Source organism: Aythya marila (genome assembly GCF_965140915.1).
Source record: "Aythya marila genome assembly, chromosome: 1".
Lineage (NCBI taxonomy): Eukaryota > Metazoa > Chordata > Aves > Anseriformes > Anatidae > Aythya > Aythya marila.
In genome coordinates this window covers 124914550-124939368 of record NC_139042.1, presented here as the reverse complement: position 1 = coordinate 124939368, position 24819 = coordinate 124914550, and the positions used below count along the sequence as shown (strand labels likewise).

At 45.3% G+C, this 24819-nt stretch overlaps 2 protein-coding genes across 3 annotated transcripts in view; one reads left to right on the top strand and one right to left on the bottom strand.

Moving 5' to 3' along the window:
- The first annotated feature begins 3851 nt into the window (after window positions 1–3851).
- ZYX (zyxin) lies at window positions 3852–15468 on the top strand. 2 transcript variants are annotated; one of them, XM_082784274.1, is made up of 10 exons: window positions 3888–4006; window positions 6846–7109; window positions 7644–7904; window positions 10615–10805; window positions 11961–12467; window positions 12819–12960; window positions 13045–13214; window positions 13362–13540; window positions 13805–13925; window positions 14337–15468. In XM_082784274.1, exons 3-10 carry the CDS (start codon window positions 7655–7657, stop codon window positions 14445–14447), a joined length of 1671 nt encoding a protein of 556 aa, XP_082640400.1. In that variant the 5' UTR covers window positions 3888–4006; window positions 6846–7109; window positions 7644–7654; the 3' UTR covers window positions 14448–15468. The 2 variants fall into 2 exon arrangements, with proteins under 2 accessions (XP_082640399.1, XP_082640400.1); XM_082784273.1 differs by lacking the exon at window positions 6846–7109 and having other exon boundaries at window positions 3852–4006.
- A 3713-nt stretch (window positions 15469–19181) lies between these two features.
- Window positions 19182–24819, bottom strand: part of EPHA1 (EPH receptor A1) — a 34573-nt gene continuing 28935 nt past the window's right edge. The window contains exons 12-18 of the mRNA XM_082784527.1: window positions 24582–24767; window positions 24079–24140; window positions 23490–23699; window positions 22489–22638; window positions 21592–21785; window positions 21125–21280; window positions 19182–20243 (exon numbers count right to left, since the gene is read on the bottom strand). Of these exons, the coding sequence (XP_082640653.1) occupies window positions 20165–20243; window positions 21125–21280; window positions 21592–21785; window positions 22489–22638; window positions 23490–23699; window positions 24079–24140; window positions 24582–24767 (1037 nt within the window). The 3' untranslated portion in view covers window positions 19182–20164. The remainder of the gene's footprint in view (window positions 20244–21124; window positions 21281–21591; window positions 21786–22488; window positions 22639–23489; window positions 23700–24078; window positions 24141–24581; window positions 24768–24819) is intronic.

Below are 24819 nucleotides of genomic sequence, written 5' to 3'. Positions count from 1 at the left end.
GGACTTCTCCGGAAGAATTCATGACCTTTGCAAATAACATTCCTGACTGCATGCCAGTTTCACAGATGCAGGAGGATGACTGGACTCATACGGTCTGGAGGCTCTGCAGCAGAACCTCTCTGAATTTGACCCTTTGGCACCCAGCTGCCAACATGCATCCCACAATGAGAATGAGATGTTCCAACTTGAAACTACCTTTTGGAGAGTGAGACCTGGCCAATGCCTGTTCCCTTTCCTGCAGATAGAGGTAGGCTCCGCCAGGACAATTACACCTATGTGGTGGTAGCAGTTTGCCCAACCCGATGCCACAGCAGATGTCAGCCGATGTCAGATGTACCTTTTAAGTGGGGGATTATCACACACTGTGCATGAGGGAGCGAGTTGGGAACACACTAGGGGGGGCCTGTGCTATGAGAGCTCTTACTAGGCTATATTATGTGCACTAGTTTGTATGCATGTGGCCTGTCCTGGACAGTGTGGGCCTGACTTCATCTGTACCTCTTGGCTTGGGGAGAAAATTGGACCCATTACACATTTTCAATTTTTCAGTGTCCAGACACAGCATTTAAATAAGATAACGTAGCACAGGCTAAGCTGATGAGTACTAGATTAGAATAAATAAATAAAATATGTTTAGACTAAACAGAAGTTATATGATTAAAGAAGTATCAGAGATGCAACACAGATATGAGTCAGGATTTTTCATTGGTTAGAAAAACATGGACTTTTAAGTAGCACTAGTAATTGTTGGCTAATTCATGCTGAGATAAAATAAAACGGCAGTACTGGATCTTTAAATATGCATGAAAATAATACAGCTTCAGATATTTAATACTATTATCATAGTTAATACATCCTGTCCAGCATCCAGATTGCTTTCCTCTGACCTTTAAGCTGCTGTTAATACTAAGATATGCAGCTACCTGGAACCCTCTTGAATCTTGGTAAGATTTTTTGCCAAGAGAGTTTAATTCTCTAATAGTGTTCTTGAAAATAATCCTTCTTTTTGCATTCAGGAACTTATTTTTTATTCTCTTACATTGTTTTCATTTTATAGCCACCTAATCACTGACAGCATACTCATTTTTCAGTGCAGTATATGAATTTGCCACATCAGTTCTGTATTGCATTAATCTTTACTTACTCACTGCATTGCACAACTAAATTGCCAGTAAGGATTCTTTGTGTCTGTTTCCATGAAAACTTAGTCTCTCTGAGGTAGGTTTCTTGAACTCTGAGAATTTCTAAGCTTTGGTTTGACAGCCAACACTGGGTCTTGCTTCTTGTCACTGATCTCAAAGAAGTATCCTGCCAGAACTGCATACTCTAAATCCCTCCAACAGCTGCTTTGTAGTCAGCTGTCATTTCACCCTACATCTACAGAGCAGACTAGCTTTCACACCACAATATATTCCAAAACACCAGATTGCATTTTTCATGGCACAGGACAGCCAAAGGACATGCAGAGGACTGATGCTAATTCCAAAAATGAGAAAGTCAAACATATCCTCTGGCACAGCAAGCTGAGTATACCTGCTCATCCATGTCTATACCCAGGCAGCTAAACTCCTGTTCAGGACTAATATTTTGCTTCAGGTAATGAGATTTACTGCAGCTGTGTACATCTCAAGGCACTAATTTGAATATGCAGCAGAAAAAATGTCTACTCTTCCAAGCAAAGAATTGCATGAAGGAATGTTATTAGCATAAGAAGATTTATTTATTTAATTATTTATTTTTGGAGAAAGCTTCATTTCTGATTACAGAAGCACAAACTTTACATCAGCTATATGGCAAGCATGAAATCAGATTGAAGTTTCTCTCTATGTATTCTGATGTACTCAGATTTGAGAATTCTGTCTTTCACATCTCCAACCTGCTAAACACTTCTCTGTTTCAGATCTGTTTCCTCATAGTGAGGAGTTAACACAACATGAATAAGCCATCTTGCTTTTCTTTTTCTTATTCCCATTTCGCTTTATCTGCCTACATGAGCTTTTAACATCACCGCATTGGTGAGACAATCAAACACAAGCATCTGGATTTATGGGGATGTAACCAGAAACGATGACAGGGTAGAATTTTTTCATATTCCCTCAGCACTTTTTTAATCTCAGTCTGAGACATTCTTTGTTTTCTTTGGAGTTGGGGCTAGCCCAGGGAACAGTGGTAGAGTTCTCTGAGGTCAGGCTGCTTGTTAGGTGTACTGTGATGTTCCAGAATTTGGTTACCAATTCCACAACAAAATCTTTTTAGTTCTGCACTGACATCTTTCCCTGAACAAAAGGGGAAATGATTGTCTGCAATAAAAAAGTAACAGTCTTAGAAGATCCAGCACAGCACAGAGAAACCTTCCTCAAACTACACAATTACTTCATGTATTAACCATGGTAGGTTACAGGGCTGATGACATGCCTACTGAAGTAGCATTCTAACAGTATTTTGCACCCATGTAAGAATTATATATCCCTAAGCTTTTAACAGTCATAAGTCAATAATGAACAGTTGCAGCTATGGAAACAGTGAGATGCTCAGTGCTGTACATTGCTATAGGTGATTTTAAAATGGTGTGTAAAAATGAAAAAGCTCACAGGGTGCCAATTTTTTCCAAAAGTATCAGCTAGTTGAATAAAATATGTTACCTCTTTGTGCAAACCCTGCTTATAAAATTAAAGATTTGTTTACACTGGATTTCTTAAGCCGTGTCGAATCTCTTTGTACAGTTCTCTAATGTGAGCATATTGCAGTAATGCACAGGCAGAGTACAGCTGGTGTGGCTTGTGGCTTATTCAGCCACCTGTGAGTGAATTACCCATGCTGGAAGGTATCTTTATTAGTAGGTCACTTAGGAACAGACAAACTTCAGATCTTCTGAGCATTACAAAATACTGTAATTCTCCAAGGAATTTGCAACAGTACAGGAATTAACCCCAGTATTAAGGCTGAATTCCAAAGACAAATTATAATGACTGAAAAGAAAAAAAAAAAAAAAAAAAAGGGAAAAAAAAAAAAAAAAAAAAAGGAATGCTGTCTTCATTACTATCCTTCTTTCCCAATGGGCTTTGAAGCGAGGAGAATTAAAAAAGATTTGGGCATGCTTTGCTGCGCCAAGCCAGGCTCTCCCAAGTATCAAGCAGGACTGAACTCCCCAGCCAGCACTGTGATAAAAATAAAGCCAATGGCAATAAAGCACAGGCAATCCAACAAAGCAATTCAACTGGCTAGTCTTTGATATAAAAGTTTAGTATTTGCCTTGCAGGCTTGCAGGCAGTACAAGAAGAACGAGTCCCTTTTCTGTACCGTAGAGTCACCCGATATCTTGCTTTAATCTCTAGGAACAAGGAGAGTGCGAGTCAGATGCTCGCGCAGCTGGGTCGGAAGAGCCCAGCGGGGACCTTGCCTCACCAGAGCTGCTGGATTTCTTCCTAACCCCCAGCCCAGCGACTGGAAGCGAGGTCACGGGCAGGGGCAGCTCCGGAGCTGAGCGGGCCTTTGTCAGGCTGGAGGGAAGCGAGCAGGGGCCGCGGGGTGGGCGCCCGAGGGGGCGGGAGGGGAGCGGAGCGGAAAGGGGCACCCGAGCGAGCATTTCTTCTTCGTCATCGCCGACAAAGCAAGCACATGAAGCCCCTTCTCCGTGCACACAAGATGTCAGTGCGGGGCTCCCGCCGCTGCCGAGCAAACCCGCCCCCGTCTCGGTGCGCTCACTCCCCCGTTACCTCATTGCTACATTCCCTAGCGAGTGAGCTCAGCTGTTCGCACAGCCTCTCTCCTTTTATGGTCAAACAACTTTGCCTGGGCGAGGCCTTTTTCGCGAGTTGGTAGGAAGTGTTTGGGCTCAGCAGCTCCCCCACCTTTCATTTCTGCTGCCTTTCCTGCCGGGCGGGCCAAGGAGCCGGTCACGGAGCTGCCGGACCCCGGCTCCTCCAGCAGCGCCCAGCTGCGCACCCTCGGTCCCCGGGGACTCCTCGCCCTGGGCCGGAATTTCCCCTTCCCGCTTCCCCCAGAGGTGAGTCTCATCTCTCGGCTTAATGGGAAGCTTTTGCCAGCAGCTCTGCGCTCAGGAGGAGTGAACCGGCGTCGAGGAAGCGTGTGTGCGACGTGCGTGTCTGGGGGATGCTGGTTTCCTGGCACTCCCCGGGGGTTTCGTGGGTGTCTGGGGGATGCTGATTTCCCCCACTCCCTCTTGGGCTGGGAGAGTTGCTTGCCTTGTGGGAATTCTCCTGGTGTCTTTAGGACTGATTGGCTCCTTTAGGTCTTGGTCCCCCCCTTTTTTTCTTTTCCCTTTTTTTTTTTTTTTTTTTTTGGGCGGGGGGGGTGCCTCCTCTGCATAGGAGCAGTTCAATTTTAAGAGGTTCGTGTGTGTGCGAATCTGGTGAGTTTTCTTCCCTCCTGGTGAAATGGAGTCAGCTGAACACTCCATTTAACTATACTCCTGTATAACTCTAGCAGTGGGGAAGGGAGAGGGGGGTGTAGCCTGGTTTCAGTCGGGACAAGCCCTCTTTTGTGTGCATATGGAAGAGTGAGACACCTATGGAGTCTTTTTCCAGATGTGTTTAAGAGACGAATCTGGGACTCTTGGCGCATTAAATTTGTTTAATATATGAGCTTCTGTCTCTCAGGGAGTGCCCTGAGAAAGTGAAGATGCAAGTGATTGCAAATTCATAACTTCCTAACGTTTTAAATATGTTTGCATAGCTTTGGGGATTTTTTTTCCCTCTGCACAGGGAGGAGACAAGCCCAGCATATGTGGAAAAAGCTTGTAGCTCTGAATACTCCCCTCCCCCATCCTGGTTTTCTTCAGGCTCTACCTTGCAGCTTGCATAGCTGATAGGACTTTGCTCACATCGAACATTTGTAGTTCAGGGACAGGCTGGGAGAACTCTCTGGAATTAGCCTGTAGAGAAAGTGAAAATAAAAACAACTCCTAAATTTGTTTAATCTGTTCAGATTCTTTTTTTTTTTTTTTTTTTCCTTCTATAGTTCTCTTTCTGACTCCTTCTTCAGTTGGAAGGAAGTTGGCAAACAGGGGAAGTGCAGTGTGTCAGACCACAATGCTGGAATAGCTTTTACTGGGCCTCCTGTGTGGCTCAAGCTAAACTGCTTTCTATCAGCATAGGTGGTAAATGACATTCTGCTTTCTCCCTCCGTGTGTTCCTTTTTTTTCCACTAACTCAAGAAAGGAGCTGAGCTTTAGAAAGTTCAGTCTTGGGGCCAAAGAACTGGAAGCTGTCTGGGCATGTAACAGGTGGCAGACCCACCATGCAACCCTCTGGAAAGAGACCCTGCTGCTGAGTGAGGTGTTGCTTGGTCCTACACTTTGCTCTCTGCTAGAGAGAAACCACGTATTAGGCAACCAAGTACCCTCACTGCATCCTTTGGGGACATCTTTCTTCACAGTTCCACTTGAGTCATCTAACTGCTGTTAATAGGCAGAAAATCTCTCCCCTCAGGGAACGTAGGAGGAGGAGAAGGATCTAAGATTAGGTCTGCTGGTCTGACACTCCCTCTTCCAATAGCTTTTACAAACAGTGCCAGAGGACTCACATAAGCTTCATGTTCCTGGTAAGGTCTAGATGATATTAACAGCAGTGCAGGGCTGGGCAGTGGACTGAGCAAGGACAGCCTTTCTCAGTCTGATCTGTGCGGGGGTGGACAGATAAATTGAAGTGAGGATGAGCAGGGGCAGCTGCTGGATGTAGTCAGCCCTGAGCACAAGGGGCCTTAAGTGTGACATAGCATACTGGGAAATGGGCTGCTTTGGGTTCAGGGAGACAGCAGCTGCTGGTAGTGAAGCCAGCACATTTTATGAAGCAATCAGTGTCCCAAGACAATCTCTGTGTTGGCTAACCCCAGTATGGATCATGATTAGAAATGACTGCGACTGTGGTGTTCTGCACATAAGACAGCCAATTCTGGTAGAATGATACTGGGTGGTCCATTATGCCATAGCGAAACAGTGGAGCACAAGACATCTAAGTGCCTTCATCTGTGAAAGTCTCTAAAGAAAGGCAAGAAGTCTTTTTAATAGATTTGATAGCCCTAGCTGCAGGCTGGATGGAGTTGACTCCCAGCAATCAGAGGGATCAAGAACAGACTTTATTACTCTTCTTTCTTGTCCCTTTCCCATGCAGGATCATATGGTGCATGCTTAGCTCAGTTCTTTGCTGCTCACTGTTGCTGCCTCTTGCTTCTAAAGAGCCTAGAACAATTTGTCAAGGTGCGTGCAACTTGTCAGCCCCAAACATAGGGGGAAAATGTGCAGCAACACAGACTTGACATTTTTCTGTGTTGTCACACACTCGTGGCCTGGAAAAACTGTTACAGGTAACTGTATCTCGCCATACTGAACTGAACTGTGGGAGCACTTAGGACTGAGCATGCAGGTAGGTCTTACCAGCAGCCATGGGTGGATTTAAGGGTAGGCAGATGTTCACGGCACCAAGGCTGTCCAAGCAGCTGTTACTGTGAGCTGTGTGAGAGAGGCAGGCAGCGTGGAGGGGCACTGAATTGGACATGCCCATTTGACACGCTTGGTACAGAGCCTCTGTGCTGGCAGAAGAACTGTTGGGCTGGGGTGTTAGGAAGAGGACTATAGGCATGCCAGGGGTTACAACAAAGTAACTGACTTCGTGGAGATTTCTGGCAAAAATGAGATTTCTGGCCTGCGTTGCAGGCCTGAGGGAATCCTAAAAATTTGCCTCTCATCCTGAAACCTGGGGTCCTGGTGCCTGGCAGGGCTACAGCGGCAGTGCTTGCTCTTCTGCTGTGGTGCTTACAGTGCAGACTTTTATATCAACCCATTTGGATTGCAAAAAGGGATTGACTTAAAGGTGCTGTGTGTGCAGGAGAAGCTGAAGGGGATGGCTCCTGAAAGGCTGGCGATGCCTCTTGGAAGTGCTTCCTGGTGGAGGCGGAACAGGCGGCTGGTGCAGCCAGTGACAGGCAGAGGGAGCTCATGTCGCCGGCTCCGGTGACAGGAAGGAGAGGGAGAAGGCAGAGACGAGGTGCCAAATAGCAGGGGGTCCTCGCCAGGGGATGTGACACCGGGGACCCCCTCGCTCGACCTGTTGTTCTGGCTGACACAGCTACCTGCATGCGAGGGTCCTGAGGTAAAGTGTGTGGGGTGGAAGATTGAGGGGCGTGCCGGGGCTGAGGGGGGCGTTACTGGGGATGCTACAGGCTGAGGTCAGGAGGAAACAGATGACATTATCAGGTAAGTGGGGTGAGGAAATGATAATTCTGGTCTTGGGAGAGCATGATGGGGGGGGCACCTTCCCTGGGGTGCAGGGGGCTCGCTGTGTGGGGTAGTGACACTTGTTCCGCTCACCAGCTGCTTTCCTTTCCTGAATCGTCACTGTCTCATGCAGCAGAGCTTGGTTTTCCCCATGGCTGTCAGGAACCCCTCTGTGGTCAGTGCTGTGCTGAGCTGAGATAGTGAAGTGTGCTGTCTCATTCGAGCTGTTTGTAGTTTTTGTTCCTCTTTTTTTGCTGTGCTGGTCCTGGAAAGTGCTCTGTGTTCTGCTCAGGCTCCTCTGCCAATACGTGAATTCCCGTATCCCTCCATTATGTGTTCATTTTTATTAATTTTGACTCAGGTCCAAGTCTGACTTCATACCAGTATCCTCTCTCTTCTCTCTGGACAGGGACTGAGAAGATGGCCTCGCCAGGTACCCCAGGGACCCGCATGACATCCACAGTCAGTATCAACATTTCTACTCCTTCCTTCTACAATCCACAGAAGAAGTTTGCACCTGTGGTCGCCCCTAAACCCAAGGTGAACCCCTTCAAGGCTGGGGGTGCATCAGAGCCGTCGCTGCCACAGCCTCCCGGAGCTGGCACCCAGCGTGCCCAGATAGGGAGGGTGGGGGAGATCCCATCAGCTTCCACGTCCATGCTGGCAGAAGGTAGGTGAGGGCTGGCATGGCAGATGTGAATATGTGATACTGAATTCTCAGTGTGAGGTCTGTAATTGGGCTAAACATAGGGAATAGGCTAAAAAAACACTACCAATGAATGATACTCTTGCTGTAGGCAATTGCAGGTTTCAGAATGAGACAAAAGGATTGTAAAGTAATCTCAAAGTGTGAGGCATCTCAATTAAAAAGGAGTCAGAAGTCAATTTTGTGTTGCACTGATATTTTAATCAAGCTGCAGGAACACACTGGATTTTTTGTGGTATTCCCTGTGTGCATAATTGTGTAATTGCAGTGATATTCTGGCAAGCACGTCTGAGAGCAAATATGTTGCAAGAAAGTTGACCCTGGTGGTGATGAATCATGCTGTTCTTTCTTACTGGTTCATCTCAGCCCAAGTTGTCTCTGATTATAGAGATCCTTCTTGTGGACTCTGCAGTTGCCATCGTTGCTGCAAGAGGTGGGGAGATAGAAATAATTGCGTGAAAAAGGGTGTAAGCTAACAAAAAACAGGAAGTGAGACTTAGTTTTTATGGCTGAGTTTTTTAATTTTTACTTGTGGCTTGGGTTGGGTGTGATTTCCTGTGTAGGGTGACTTCTTGCTTTAGTGTGTGGTTTTCTTTTTTTTTTTTCTTTTTTCTTTTTTTTTTTTTCCTGTGGTGGTGTGGTTTTGTTTGGTTGGTTTTGTTCTTTTGGTGGTGGTGGTTGGTTGTTTTTGTGCCTTAAGGAACAGAAGGTTCCTGGTTGTGTACCTCCCCTAGTTGGAATTGATCAGCATGGGACCACTGGAAATGTCTGTAGGGACCTGTTGCTCATGCCTGATGATGCGTATTACCCCAATATCCTATTAACTTGCACCTCAGCCAAGACTGATATGTTCAAATAATGTTTACTTCTGTTTGTTGGTTGTTTTGTGTTTTTTGTTTTTTGTTTTTTTTTTTTTTTCCTTTAACTGTCTAGCATATACTGTGTAACATAGTTATTCTAGGTTAGTGTACTAAGTTAGTGGGCAGCTGATAGGAAGTCTAGTCTTGTTCTCAGGGACAAATGATTAAGCCATTTTTTCCATTTCATGAGTCACGATGGCCTTGGTGTGTTGATGCCTCTGTCTCTTAGAATCGCACTGCATGACTTTGGTGACTTTCTGCTTTCATGCTGTTGGCTGGAATCTTGTGTCTGTCATCCAAGGTCTCATACTAGATTTTGTTTTTCTGCTATAGTTGTGTGGATTAGGAATGTGCATGTAGGATGTGTCACACTGACACAAATGTTCAAGTACAAAAGTAGACAAATTAATGTTAAAAACATTTTTCAATATATAGTACAAGTAGAGGATTGGGTGTTAGTTGGTTCACTTCTCCTCTCCCTGTAAAGCTTATTATAGAGAAACTACCTTGACAGAGATTAGCAGAAGAACCAATTGGCTTAAGCTGCCATGTCACCATCAAGTGAGGGCTACTAGGAATGCTGTACTAGCAAGGTACCTCAAGTGCAGACAGTCAAGTGAAACTCAGTTTTCACTCAGTCATGAAACAAATGCATCTGCTTTGATCCTTCTCTGATGCATATATCATTGATCATTCTCTCCCTTTCTTGTACACTTCCTAAAGAAATGCCAGTATAATATAAAACCATGGCAATTGGCTTATTTGTTTTAAATGACAGGGTGGCCCTGTTAATATGACTGTAGGAATGTTATATTTAATATTGATCATTCTATATATTCGGTATAGTAACTTTGTAGAAGACTTTTTTGTTTGAGTGAATAATTCATAAAGCAGGCTTTTAGTGAATCGTTTTGAAACATTTTGACAGCGGATCAGGGTTTCATTTCTGCAATATTCTTTATCTTTTAAATAAACCAAAAAGCAAGCATATACAAATTTGATTTCAGACTGTAGTTTCTGAGGAAAAAAAATACCAGCTCTGTATTCCTATTTTTTTTTTGCCTTTTTTAATTTCTTTCTTTCCCATAAGCAGAACAAGAAGGCTTGGAAGAGGTGCTACATACCAGTGCAGTTTATGCATTCCACTGGCTAATAAGATTTCAGCTTTTATTTTCTGAAACAGGCAGTATCACGTCCCTTATGTTACAAAGGAGAAGCCCTATTAAAGTCGGTGAAACACAGTTGCATATAAAGATTAGACAACTTGATAACTACTGTTAAAAGTCATACGTGGAGCAGCAGGAGTCTTTGGTCTTTTGGTCTTTCATGCTACTGCTGGTTGGGACTAGCTAGGAAAAGAAGTAGGTATTCATTTTATCCAGAATAAGAAATGTAGAAGTTATGCCTGCTTGTCTTTTAATATTCTTTGCCATGTAGTTGATGAGAGAACATCTTGCACCTCTGTACAGTGAAGGGAAGAAGATTCACACTTGATTTGTGTCATAATAGAACAGAGAAAAGCGATGCCTACATACTAGAGACCAAAGAATGAGGAGGAGTGAGAAAGGACATTAAGACATGTTTCTCAGTTATACAATAACTATTTCTAGTGAGTAATTGCAGTAGCTACTAAGGAAATCTTAAGTGGTGGCAAATAGTTTGGACAAGGTGAAAGTGATCCCGTGGAGTTCAGCTGTCCTTGATGAGTACTGGGGACCACTTATTGTAACACCTTCAAGACTCCTTGTGGGGTTTGTACAGGCTAGGAGTAAGAAATGAGTGAAACCTGCTTTTATTCTTATTCTTCACTATAGATCTGCCGTTGCCACCTCCTCCCCCACCTGGAGAGGATATGAGTTTCTCCTCAAATTGTGCTTTCCCCCCACCTCCACCACCCTTTGAAGAGCCTTTTCCACCAGCCCCAGAAGAAACTTTTCCTTCTCCTCCTCCTCCTCCTCCTCCAATGTTTGATGAAGGGCCTATTGGCATGGTATCCACCCCACAGGTGAGTGAGGTCAAGGGAAGTATAATTTCTTGTGAAACTCTGAGTTGAAACAGCTTCTCAGTTCTGTCTGAAATCAGCAGCAGGAAGCCTGGAGATGTGGGAAAGCGTTTGCTTAGCACCTCCGTGTCTGCACTGTCCTTTCCTATAAGACACTGTGGAGTAGGCTGTAGAAGTTCAGCTGATATAAAGGCAAAGGATGGGACTACCCCATGCACCTGCATAGGTTAGGTCAATTGACCAGGGAACAGTTCTGCAAATGAAGGACCTTGGGATCCTGGTGGACAGAGTTAAATGTGAGCCAGCATTGCACCCTTGTGGCAATAAAGGCCAGCCACATGCTGGACCATATATATTAGTGAGAGTGTAGTCATCAGGGCAAGGGCAGTGTTTTTTTCTCTCTTCAGTGCTGAGACTGCATCTTGGAGGACTGTTTCCAGTTGGGCCCACCAGTGTAGTAACCACAGAGGAATACTGAACTAGAAGCAGTCCAGTAAAGTGTCATGGCAATCACTGGGGACTGGAGCATGGCTCCTCTTCAGATGGCAGAGGAGGAGCAAGGCCAAAGGCAGGGATCTAACTGATGTCTGCAGTACTGAAAGGAGGGCTGGAGAGAAAACAGATTCATCTTACAGGGGCAAACAAGAGAAGAAGTGACAATGGGACACAAGCTGCAACAAGGGAAATTCCTGTTGGACAGAAGAAAAACCTGTTCCCCACCACTGGTGGCTTGAAACTGGCACAAGTGCCCAGAGAGTCTGGGGAATATACATCTTTGAGGATGTTCAGAAACCACCTGGTCAAAGCCCTGAGCAACCTGTCTAGCTTGGGAGTTAACTCTGCGATTAGCAGGGTATTGGACTGCAGACTTCCAGTTATCTTTTCCCACCTAAATATTTCTGGCATTCTGATCCCTGGCATTTTCCCACTGCTGGTAGATTTTGGAAACTGTACCCTCTTTGTCCTCACCAACTTGCTATCTGTTCAAGGCAGGAGCAGATCTGTACTACAGTCTCAGGTGCCAAAATCTGGTGTTGTAGGGGATTCACTCAGTTCTTTGGCTCTGTTCCTTCTTTCCTCATGGATGATGGTATAGGTATGTTGGTCCCTTCCACCTTGTTGATGACTGCCTGTTCTCTCTGCTTCTTCACTTTACAGATGTCCACAGGATCCACAGGTTCTCTGGAGCAACCATCAGCCCCAAAGACCCATGTGGAATTCTCATCTGCACCCAGAGATCCTCCTCATTCATTTCCTTCCAAGTTCACTCCAAAGCCAAGTGGAAGCTTTTCTTCCAAACCCCCTGGAGCAGATGTGACCCCTGCTCCAGCCCCATGGGCAGCTCCACAGCAGCACAAGGAGCCCCTAGCATCAGTCCCTCCACCCCCTCCTCTCCCTCCTGCTCAGCCTACCCCTAAATTCACTCCACCTTCTGTTGCTGGCTCTCCTAAGTTTGGATCCAAACCAGGTGCCACTGTTTCCACGGCTCCTTCAAACTCTACAAGATATCCTACCTCCCTTCAGACTCAGTTCACAGCCCCTTCACCTTCAGGTCCTTCCTCTCGGCCACAGCCTCCCAGTTTCACCTATGCTCAGCAGCGGGAAAGGCCCCAAGTGCAGGAGAAGCCTGTTCGCACAGAACAACCTGCTGCTGTAAAAGACACGGTAAGGGACAGATCCGTGGATCCAGTGTCTCTGGGCAAGCATGGAATCACTGGGAGTGTAGTTGGAGGATGAGGAGGGAGGGTTTGTGCCAGGGTAGGAGGAAGTAGTTATTCATCTGAGAGACAACAGCCTTTAATACCTTACTGAGAGCTGGAACTAGAAACAGTGCTGGAGGGGGGATAGGACTTCATGTAAAGGTAGAAAGAAGCAAGCATAATGGATGGCAGATTGTTCCCTACAGAGGGATAGAGAAGAGGTGTAAAGGTGAGAGAAGCAGGTTTACTAGGGACAAGGTGGGAGGGGCTTTGTCTATAAGCATCTTTTGGGATTGACAGTTTCCTCTTCCTGCAGCATAGACCCACAGGTTCCAGTGCAGACCCACCTAAGGGAAATTCTTCCCTGACTATGAAGGAAGTAGAAGAGCTGGAGTTGTTGACCCAGAAACTACTGAAGGATATGGAGCACCCACCCCCAGTAGAAGCCACTACTTCTGGTGCGTTCTTTTAGTGGACATCAATGGGACTGAGACTGTGGTGGGTTTTCCTCTCTCCTAAAACCTTTCTCCTTCCATTGGCAGAGCTCTGTGGCTTCTGCCGGAAGCCTCTGTCACGAACCCAGCCAGCTGTAAGGGCCCTGGACAGCCTTTTCCATGTGGAGTGCTTTACCTGCTTCAAATGTGAGAAGCAGCTGCAGGGGCAGCAGTTCTACAATGTGGATGAGAAGCCCTTCTGTGAGGACTGCTATGCTGTGAGTCACTGGGATGAAAGCTGCTGGAGAGGGCTGAGCTTGCTGTGGCTAGCCTCTCTTCTTTCCCCTTCCATTTCACCTGTCTGCGGTGTAGTCCCCTGGGGATGGGGAATTGGAGTAATGTTGTCTTGTTTTCTTTGGGCTTAGGGGACCCTGGAAAAGTGCAGTGTCTGCAAACAGACCATCACAGATCGGATGCTGAAGGCCACTGGTAACTCATACCATCCCCAGTGCTTCACCTGTGTGATGTGCCACACCCCTCTCGAGGGGGCTTCTTTTATTGTGGACCAGGCCAACCAGCCTCATTGTGTGGATGACTACCACAGGTATGGAGAAAGCTCATTCATGTGGTATCTGAAAGCAGATGTTCCCTCACACCTGTGTGATTTTACTGCAGAATGGACTTGGGTTGCCCACATGATCAGTTGGACATAAAGTTAAAATTGAGTCAACAAAGTACCATGTACCAATTTAAAGTCTTTTCCCACTTAAACGTTTTGTGATTTGTTCCTCTGCTGCTAATACTGATACGTGGCAATGAGAAACCTGCAGTGGTCTCACGGTCGCCTCTGTACTTGTGTGTGTTACAGGAAGTATGCTCCACGCTGCTCTGTGTGTAGTGAACCTATCATGCCAGAGCCTGGGAAGGATGAGACAGTGCGTGTCGTGGCACTGGAGAAGAATTTCCACATGAAGTGTTACAAGTGTGAGGTAATCCTTGTGGCCCCACTCCTCTCATCTCATTCATGTCATCACCAACTAGGTGGCACCTTTGAACTTGCCTATCCTGACCAAACACTGAGCGTGTTTTGAATGACTTGGAAGCATTTTGAGTCAAGTTTAGACATTCACAGACAACAGGTTCATGAACAAGGACTGTGCAGGGTTGTAGCCTCTAACACAGCTCTAATATAGCAGCTGCGTATGCTGGGGGAACGTAGAGATAACAGAAGGGACTATGGCTCTTCTTTCAAAATGGTATTTCCCATTATCACCACAGACAGAGCAGTGGGCTGTGAGCCATTATCCTGATCCAAAAGGGCATTTCTTACATCCTTGTCTGCATCCACCCTACTGTTTGCTGTCACTGAGCTATCTCCCTCTTTTTCTTTCCCCATTTAGGACTGTGGGAAGCCCTTATCCATTGAGGCAGACGAGAATGGCTGTTTTCCATTGGATGGGCATGTGTTGTGTATGAAGTGTCACACTGTTCGTGCCAAAACAGCACGCTGAGGAGCTTGGAGCAGGCATACCCTGAAGACCCCTGCACTCAATACTCCTCCCTTCCCCACCATTGTCCTACCCTTCTGCCTGACAAGTCAGATTGCTACCAATGGAGACGCTGCCAGCGCGGTTCATTACTCACATACAATTCACAGCTCATAAACTTCACTGTGCACACCCACCAAAAAAGGACCTCTTCTCCTATCACCACTTCCTGGCCGTAGTGTATTCCAGGCTGGGGGCTATGACTGAGGTGAGTGCAAAATCTGTTTGCTCAGCACTGGAGGAGAAAGACCAGATCTCCACCACCATCTGGTGGAAGTAGCAAAAATGACCTGTGGCAGCAATGGGAAAGGCTGAGCATTCTGCTCCATGAAGCCAGGAACGATTATTTGACATTAGAAGGTGGAAGCCTCCATCTTAGTATGGCTTCTGTCATAGGTTTTCTCTTTCCTGTGCCATCTCTTTATGGTGGCTGGAAAAAACTAACCTACTAGCTTTTATTCTAATGGATTTTATCGGCTAACTGTCCTGTTATCCCCTTTTTTCTTTTTTTTTTTTTTTTTTTTTTTTTAGCCAGATTAAACTGGCAATGTTTGGAATCGTACCCTGCTCCTGAGTTTGGAGACTTCTTAATTTTTTTCTCTCTCCAAAGTTATTTTTTTCTCAGCGTGGTTTCTGGGCAGTCAGGGGGGCACCAGAGTAACAAAGCAGTCCAAAGAACACGTGTACAAATAAAGACTGTGACAAGGATGGGCAGCATATGGTGAGGAGGTCCATCAATGTGTGAATGAGAATTCAGCAGACTGAGGAGCATCTCTCTGTTCCAAGCCGGGGTTCTTTCACTGCTGTCAGTGGAAGCTACAGTGTCATTGCGATATACTGTCTGGCTCTATGTGTTACTGCACTGAGTCTCACTTCCTGGACTAGAAAATGTTATACTAAATAAATCCTTTGAATAACTGTCTAACCACTGTTTGCATCCAATAAAATGGTGACAATTTTTCCATTAAGATGTCTGAGCTCTATTTGGTCAACTACCCACGAGAACTGATGTCTTAGGCACTACAGAATCTATAGTTGTTGTTCCACCTAGCCTCCAAAGATGTTATGAGTCTGAAAATAGCCTTTCTCTCTCCACATCTTGGTCTTCTTTTCACGTTGTTTAGTATTCTACTTCCTGTGCCTGGAGAGTAGCTCTCATTTAAAGCACTAGAAAACCACATTTCAGTACAGCAAGACTGTAGTCTGCTTGGTATGTTGCTGATAGGTGTTACATTTCACTTGCATCAAACTGGGCTGAAGTTGTCAATTTGCTCTGTCTTCACTATTGCTATTTAGAGAAAAAGTGTTTGTGTTTGGTGTTTATGGTTTAAGCACGGTACTGTTTTGGTCACTGAAGGTGAAACTCTGTGGTAAGCATCAATGCTTCTGCACTTCAAAGACATGAAACCAACTCTCGTTCTCTTGCCAACTTGGGGGTAATGTTTAATAACTCCTTTCAAATTCATCCAGTAAATGCCTGGAAGTTTCCTCTAGGGTAAGCAAAGAATAAATTGTACATTTGCTTTCTATTTAGTTTCTCACCTGCTTTCATGGTGGCTCATAGGCATGGTTTCAGAGGGGCTGCTTTTAGCTTTTGTGACTAAAAGCTCTTTCGTAAACACCAAGGAGCACACAGGAATAATGACAGGTGAGAGAGAAGCACCCTAGTGCAGCCCTTTGCAGAGCTATCACAGGCCTGGAATAAGCCCAGGTATTTAGGACAAACACAGTAGAGTGAAGGGGCTCTCTGAATCACCTCACAGATTAAGGGGGAATTACTGCCTCTGAGGAGCATGGTATGCAGGGGAAGTGCATCTGGGAACTGTACAACATATTTCATTAGGTGTTTAGGGGTAAGAAAAGGAAGTGATCTAGGAGAAGAAGCAGTGTGGGGACAAGAGGCTTTCTGCATGTAAACAGCACATGCATTCATCTGGCCATGTCCTCTATGTCCCCAACAGTCTGTCCCATTTTCTTAATAAACTCATTTTACAGTTATTTTCCTGTGTGAAGAGACCCTGTTCAGTATGTGTATGCAGGGTCTAAATACCAGCAACAGGAAATACCAAAGTGCAAGTATAGTGTTTGGGTATCAGTGTGTAAGCACTAGTGAAAATCAAGCCAGAGTAGCTGGAGAGAAAGTAGAATACAAGAGCTGAGACCACCAATTGACGTGGCTCTGAGTCTGGACCAGCTGCCAGAAAGTCCCGTATCAGTCAGCTGCTAGAGCTTACAGGAGGTCCAAGCCAGATACCCTGGGGTCTACTGGTAAGTCAGCTACTGGTAAGCCTGGACCTGCTACCAGAGAACAGTTTTCATCTGGTGTAAGGTGACTAGGAGACCAGGGAATGCTGGGGTCACTTGCTGTCTAGATTCAATGTCTGTAGCTCATTACTGGAGAGATCATCTGCGTGTGTGCACGCGAAGGGGAATCATACCCAGCAGCAGAGTCTGGCTACAGGCCTTGAGGGGTCGTATGCCCTGGGGCCAGCAGCTGAGAAGAGCTGTGCTCATTGTCCCAGCTACTGGACAGCTGGTCTCAGAAACTCAATTCTACCAGCAGAAACTACCAGGGTAGATTCTACCATGGTATTTATGTATACATTTCTCACTAACTGGCTTATCCTGATCAGCCAGAGAAGGGAATAGGATCAGGTTGTTTGTGCTGTGCTTGCATGGCTACTGTGTTTTTTCTGCCTGTGAGGTCAGTCATGCACAAGTGTGTGCACACAAGTAGCATGTAGATGTGCATGTATATGCATTGTGCCTGAATGCCTGCAGGAGTGCCTACTGGGAATACATGCTCAGGCTTGCTACTGGCTGTACCTGAGGACATGGAGCTGAGCAGCCTCATCTCTTTCCGATTAGCTGATTCAGCAGCTCCTCACAGTTGAAGGTGGAAGGGACCTCCATGTCCAACCTCAAACCACATGGCAGGGTCAGTCTGAGTAGGGTGCTCAGGACTGTGCCCAATCAGTTTTTATGCAACTTCAGGGATGAAAACAACACAAACTTTCTGGGTTCCAGTGTTGGTCCACACTCCCAGTACATTTTCTTACCTTCAACAGGAATTTCTTGTATTTTCATTTATGCCCACTGCTGCTTTTCCCTTCACTGGATACCAAGGAGACTTTGGCTTCTTCTTCTTTACTATCTCCCATCAGGTATTTATACACAATGGTAAGAGCCACCCAAACCAAAGCCAGTCTTCTCATTGCAAATCTAACCAGTTCCATCTCTGTCAGCCTCTCCTCATGTCAGATGCTCTTATCCCTTTAAATTCTCGGTGGCTTTACAGTGGTCTTGTTCCAGGTAAATCCATGTCCTCCTTGCACTGAGGAACCCAAAACTGGGTACAACACTGCAGGTGTCTTATCAGAGGGGAGAGGAGAGGGGAAGAATAGCATCCCTCCAGCTACTGGTGTTGCATTTCCTAGTGCAGTCCAGGTACTGTTGGCCTCCTTTGATGCAGGGGTGCATTGCTCAAGTGCAACTTGCTGCTTGCTAGGACCTGCAGGTCCTTTCCTGCAGAGTTGCTTCCCATCCAGTCTGTCCCCGTGGATACAAGCAGTTATTCCTCCCCAGCTGCAGGGCTCTGCATTTTGCCTTGTAAACTGTATAAGGCACCTCTCTTCCCCTTTCTCCCATGTGCTGAGGTCCCTCTGAATGGCATGGCAGCACATCTGGTGTATCAACCAACCACTCCCAGTTTTCTATCATCTGCAAGGCTACGCTGAAGTTTACATATGCATGACACACGCTTTTATCTTATGTCAGCCTAATCAAAGCTTCCGGTCTAGCCTGGATATCATCTATGCAGCAACTTTAACATGAAGCATAGATAATATTACTAAGATTGAACTTAGTATACTAACAAGACTCACAGTGCAAGCTTATCCTGTCAGCTCTGTCTTACTGTAGTTGCAGTAACTCAAGTGGCTGAGATACATGCATATCATGGTTCTGTGTGTATGCCCTGCTGCTTCTCAATTTGAATAGAAACCATCCTTCTTGCCTCAAGTTGCATCCTTTTAGCTCTGGGCTTCCTAACCCTTCTGCAGGGCATAGGTAAGCAAGATCTTCCCACAAGCAGGAGTGTTAATTCAAACCCTTAAGATTTTGGAGGATTACACAATTATGGAAACACTGATAGCTACCCACAAATAACTCATTGCTGAATGACTAGCACTCACCATCTTCACCAAGCTAGACTTAGCACAGGTGCAGAAACATAGTTCATGAGGTGAGTACAGCTAAGTCTTCCTGGGTAGGATATGAGAGTCCAGTTTGCTTTTTGAGGAAGTTTTAGGATGAGCAGAACACGATTCTCCCCCCACCCCTTCTCACCTGAATTCTCTCTTCTGCAGCAGAAGGAAGTACTACACACCTATTTCCTCAAACTAGAGAAGTAGCTTCTAATACTTCTCACAGTTTAGGGGTAAATACAGGAGCTGTATGAAAATGGACTTGGCTAACAGATTACAGCTGTAATGGGTTTAAAGAAAAAATGTCTGAAGTAATCACCTGCACATGCATCCTTTTGTCCTAATGCAGATGCATTTGCTCACCTGCAGTTACGTGATTGCCAGAGAACTTAAACCTTGATGAAACAACTAAATTAAAATGTAAGCACACTGCTGGAACATAATGTATATGCTAGAGCAAAGGTCCCAATAGTATTTGAGATAAGCCAAAGCACTTCAACACTCCCTGCTCTGCCACAGGTTTATTTACAAAATACTATTTACAGTCTATAGCACCTCTGTCTTGAATTTTGATAAATAATAACACTTCCTCCAAAGAGGAGGAATAAGACAGACCACCTACGCATTTTTCTGTTACAAACACCCTATCCAGTCAAACAAGACCATTCCCTCTTTCAAAAAAGGGGCAGAGAAAAATGGGTACCTAGAGGGTTTTGTGTCCATGGCACCAATAAAGGTATTAAGCAGGTCGGGGAGAGGTAAGTCTCTCTGCTGAAGTACACGTGTGCAAATAAGCAACATGACAAGGTTACATGATCACACAAGTTACAGCAGGATGTGCTGCTACTCCCAACTTCTCCTCCAAAGAACAAAGTACACCATGACTTGGTGGTGTTTAAGGCAAGAACAGCTGAATTTAAAAACATATCCCTTAGCAGCAGCCTTGTGAAAGACTGAATAGTTTGTTCATGTTGTAAAATAAGGAAGACAGAAGGCTGCTGAAATGAGAAGGGACATATTCCAGGGAGTGAATGGGCCCAACCCTACATCTGCATCCTTGTGCATGTTCCCAGAAGGTCCCACTCTATCTGAATCCTCATCTCCAATCTTATAACATTATCCATGCCCCACACCCCAACTGAACGTATCTTATGTCTCCATGTGATTTACTGAGGGCTGAAAGTCCAGTATGTGGACTACAGGGATTACTTAGTACTGCACAAAACAGACTATAGAAGACATGGCTGAGAACAGATTCTAAGACCAGTGCTCTGAAAAGTACCAATGACTGCTGTAGAGCAAAAGCAAGGGGCAACAGAAATGAGAGCAGGTGGTGTTGCCTCATAAGTCTTTTCAGTCCTGGTTGTTTTGCTTTGCTTGTCCCAGTCACTCATTTGGAAACAATTGCCATAGGAATGATTCCAAGTGGTATGTGGGTAAAACAGCATTTGGCAAGCTTAAGGGAGCAACAACAGATCACTCTTTAAAGCCTTGGATGCTACACAGGATCCTCTTCTGGTGGCCTGGAAGTGACACTCCCATCTGTTTCAAGTCCCTGAAGGAAATGGAAGAGAGAGGAAAAATTAATTGCTATTCTTGTTCCTTGGGGATTGGGGTGTGTTTAAGGGCAGAAACTCTTCCCACGCATTAGTTCAGAAAGTTTCCTTTCCCTCAGTGCCTCTTGCTACACGTGCTTTTTCTCCAGAGGGAAGAAACATCTAGATGCTCCTTTCCTTCTCTGGCTACCTCTGCCCACCCAGTCAACTGTTCTCTCTCACCTTGTGACTTGGCCTTTACTCCCATTACATTAGAACTGCATCCATGTCTGCTCACAATGGTCTCAACCTTTCAGCAGGGTCTGCTTCTGCACTGTGCCTTTTCATTTGTCTTATGTAACTACTCTGGTTATACTTGGTTGTACATCCCTGACCCTACACTAGGAAAAATGTGTACTGGTAAAGCATCTGGCCCAAGTTCTTCTAAAGAGCCCAGAAGGACTTTGCTCTAGGATGAAACAGTGCCTGGCTGATGTGGGGAAAATGTCACTAGCCTGTCTGAGTTCAAGTCAAGAAAATTCTCTTATCAAGTCCTACGAGGGTGGGGAGATGGTCAGGTTAGAGAACTGCCTGCCATCTGTTGCCTACCCTTAGTCTAATGTGTGCCTAATGTGAATTCAGAGCAGCTCAGACCCCTGGAAAGTCACAAGCAAGGACAATTGGAGAATTAGTTTCACAGCTTGAGCTGTGATCGTGATTTTTCTGGGCTGATTGTTCTCTTATAGGGTAAGAGGTCCATCCACTTCCATTTAACTGCATACAGAAGGATGGGAAGAAGACTTCCAAGTAAACATGAGTGCCTGTTCAGATAGCAGAAGGACAGAAACAGCTATTTGTGAAATAGCACGGGGTGCCTTGTGAGAGCTTAGCCTGTACTTACTCAGCTGTGAGGTCCAGAATTGACTCCATGGTGTCCAGGCCAGCAGTGCGAAAGTTGGAGATATAGCGCTTCATGCGAATGGATTCCAGCCACTCAGGAATGGATCGATAGGGGATACCATCAGATCCACTGCAGCTGGGGAGCCGGAGCGTTACCCTAAACACAGATGAAACTTTCATTAGCCAGGCAAGAGGCTCAGATGACAGCCTCACTAGCTAGAGAGCAAGAACCCTCTGCCAGCTCTAAGCCAACTCATCTTTTCTCTACACTGTGTGATCAGACTGCACAGGCCAGTGGCTATGTATGCCCTCTGTCACCATGAGACAGATTGCCGCTATCTTCTGCATATACACATTCAAGATGTCTCTCACCAGCCCGCACTGCTAGCATCACCTCTCCTCCTGCTCAAACCAGGAGGCAAAAATTTCCCAGTTAACTTCTCCCCCTCCCTAAGACAGTCTGCTTACCTGGGATCAAAGTCTGCAACAGATCGGAGGAGATGAGGACTTGAGATGAAATGTTGCAGCTGTGCCTGGATCTCATGAAATTGAGGCCTCCTCATCCGATCGTGTGACCAACAGTTCTTCATGAGCTCATAGAGAATAGATGGGCAGTCCACAGGCGGGGGGAGCCGATACCCATCCTCTAAGCTTTTCATCACCTGCACGGATGACAGATAGAAATCAGGAAAGAGCAGAGAGTGAAAGAGAGGAGCCAGAGGCCTCTGTGGGGCTGGGAGCAGACAGTTAATCATTTTTCACAGTGTGCAGCCAGGGTGGGGATTGAAGACAGTTACATGTGTATAAAGTAGAGTTTGGGCAGCACAACAAAGGATAAGGACACGTGAGATGTCAGAAAGTGAAGTGGCATACACAGCTGGCTTCAGCCCTTCATTAGCTTAGCTCCCGTTTGCCATTCACGGCATGTGTTCATGAGAAGTGAGGGCCAAGTGATTCTGTTACAGGCCCAGTGAGAAAAGTGGATCTAGGTTCTGAAGAATAATTTGAACACCATGTGGCAACCTCATAGATGCACTAAGCCTGGCACAAGTATCAGACTAGAAAAATACTTCAGAACCAGAGCAAGGAGAGAAAGAAATCAGCAAAGAACATCTCTAAACCCAAAGATTGTGGTTGTATTAATCAGTCTTTAATTTGGCTTGCTACTGGTGACGTCTGAACCTGATTCAGGAACCCAAACATTACTGTCTTTGACTTGGCTGCACTGATTTTTGGCCAGGAAGGAGACAGAGTAGTTCTGTGTTTGGAAGAATGACAAGGCTGCAAGCAGAGGGAGATCAACACAAGTTGGGCCTATATTCCTGGTTTATTTCCTTAAACCAGCACAAGCTCAATGTCTGTTACCTTTTGATTGGTCATGTCTCCATATGGCTTGTCACCAAATGACAGCACCTCCCACATGACAATTCCAAAGCTCCAGACATCACTGGCTGAAGTGAATATCCGATGAGCAATGGCCTCTGGGGCTGTCCATCGGATGGGAATCTTACCACCCTGTGAAAGAGAAGAGACATAGGGTAACCAGCTTGTTTCATTGAGTCATGCTTCTCCAGTGCTTTCAGTCAAGCAGCTTACAAAATGCTTCACAGACTGGGCCCACTTCACTTGAAGTGATGTGTGATCACCTCTGGGGAAATCTTGTCAAAAGGACATAAACGATTTTGGAAAGTAATTTTGTTTAAGCCCTGTGTTCAGCTAAATGCTACAAAAAAAAACAAAAACAAAAACAAAAACAAAAAAAAAAAACATGGCTGTGGGTGTAAGACAATGACATCAAGAACAGACTTTCTTTGAGTGACACAAGATAGTAGAATCATTGGAGCTTTTTTTGGATGGGATGTGTAGATGTCTCTAGTCCAAACTCCTCTTCACAGCAGGGCTGTCTTCAAAGCTACATATAATTAACTGAGTCCAAAATATAAGATCCCATATTTTGTTTCATTTCAAAAATCACATTCTCTGTGGTACTGAATCTCTTAGCAAACAAAATCAGCACAGACTCCAGAAAGAAAAGCACCACCTTCAACCACGCCGTGACTTGCAGGTTTATAATAAAATATATATCTATTATAATATATCATACGTAATGTATGTAATATACATGTATATATGTAGTCTTATAATGGAATATATAATATAACAGTTTTATAAAACTTATTTTATAATAGGTTTTCTTTCAGAGAAGAAAATCTATTTTGTTCAGACTTATGTCCAAATCCTTCACCTGGCACGTTTCCTACTACAAAGAAATCCTGCCATTCTTATCTGGCAGAATCCCAACCCCAAAGACTACAGCTAAATTACAAGACTGATCCTTACCTCAGCAGAGATTGTTTTTGCATTACCTTGGTTTCATAGGTTCCCTCTGCATCATTCTCCAATATTCGGGAAAGACCAAAGTCAGACACCTTGCACTGAAGGCTGCGTGTGACTAGGATGTTGCGAGCAGCCAGATCCCGGTGCACATAGTTGTGTTCTGAAAGGTAGGTCATGCCAGAGGCTATCCCTTGCAGCATAGACACAAGCTGCACAGGGCTAAATTTTTCCTCATTTTCCTGCATGGAAGAAGTGACAGAAGACCCTGGTCAGGTGACATCAGTCTGCTGTTTTCTAGTTACTGGCCTTATCAACTTGTAAAAGAGGGCATTGGTGAACAAGCAAAAAGGCAATGCTGCAGCCCAAAGGATCCCACAGGTTCACACTAAGGTGGTCTCCAGAGTCATCACCAGGCACCTGCAAATTATCTGTCAAAGACAATACTCTGTATACTGAGCAAACTGGATAGCATCAAGATTCAGTTGCCAAGACTGGAAAGGTGACCAGAAATTATATGGATGTAGAGATCTTTTGTCCACTCTTCTCTTAGGGTCCTAAATCCAGTTTAAGTACAAGTTCTGGCAGTACACAAGCCTACTACAGATTGGGATATCTCACCCGCAGGAAGGTATCCAGTGCTCCATTCTCCATGTACTCAGTGATGATCATCATTGGCCTCCCTTGGGGAAAAGAGCAAAGTGTCACCCTTTCTGCAGTTCACCTTTGCAATTTGTGTTTCAACACTCTCCACATTCCCCCAAAACTGGGGATCATGCCTAACCACCACCACCATCCCTGCTCCGCTCTGACAGCTAGCTGTCCCTCCTCCTTAGATTTCCCCTGATGATTTTGTATTACTTTTAGTATCACACATAACCTTACACCATCCCTTACACTATTCCAACTTCTCTATTCATCAGCCCAAGAAGATTTCTCTTAACAATGCCTCATGACTCCACTGGAAATCCATACCCCTCCCCCATTCCTCATTCTCCACCATAGGCTAATATAACAATGTGTCTTCTCCCAATACTGCCTCCTTGGCATAATCCTCTCCTAAGAAAGGTCCTAGGAATGTGCCACTTTCTATGTCATTACAAGATGCTCTTCCACGCTCTTACTTTTGGTGACAACTCCTTCCAGATGCACAATGTTTGGGTGGTCAAACTGCCCCATAATTGTTGCCTCACGCAGAAAGTTCCACCACTGTGAGTCTGAATATGTTGACTTCAGGGTCTTGATTGCAACCACAATACGTTCTTTGCCTGGGAGCCGTAGGGACCCACGATAGACCTCCCCAAACTCCCCTGAGGACAACCAGAGACAAAAGGTCACAGATGAGCTCAAGAACATGCAGCC

Coding starts and splice junctions, on each gene's coding strand:
- ZYX (XM_082784273.1), top strand. CDS start 7,655: ATGGCCTCGCCAGGTACCCCAGGGACCCGCATGACATCCACAGTCAGT. Junction 13,215..13,361: donor TCTGTGAGGACTGCTATGCT/GTGAGTCACTGG, acceptor CTTTGGGCTTAG/GGGACCCTGGAAAAGTGCAG. Junction 13,926..14,336: donor TGAAGTGTTACAAGTGTGAG/GTAATCCTTGTG, acceptor TTCCCCATTTAG/GACTGTGGGAAGCCCTTATC.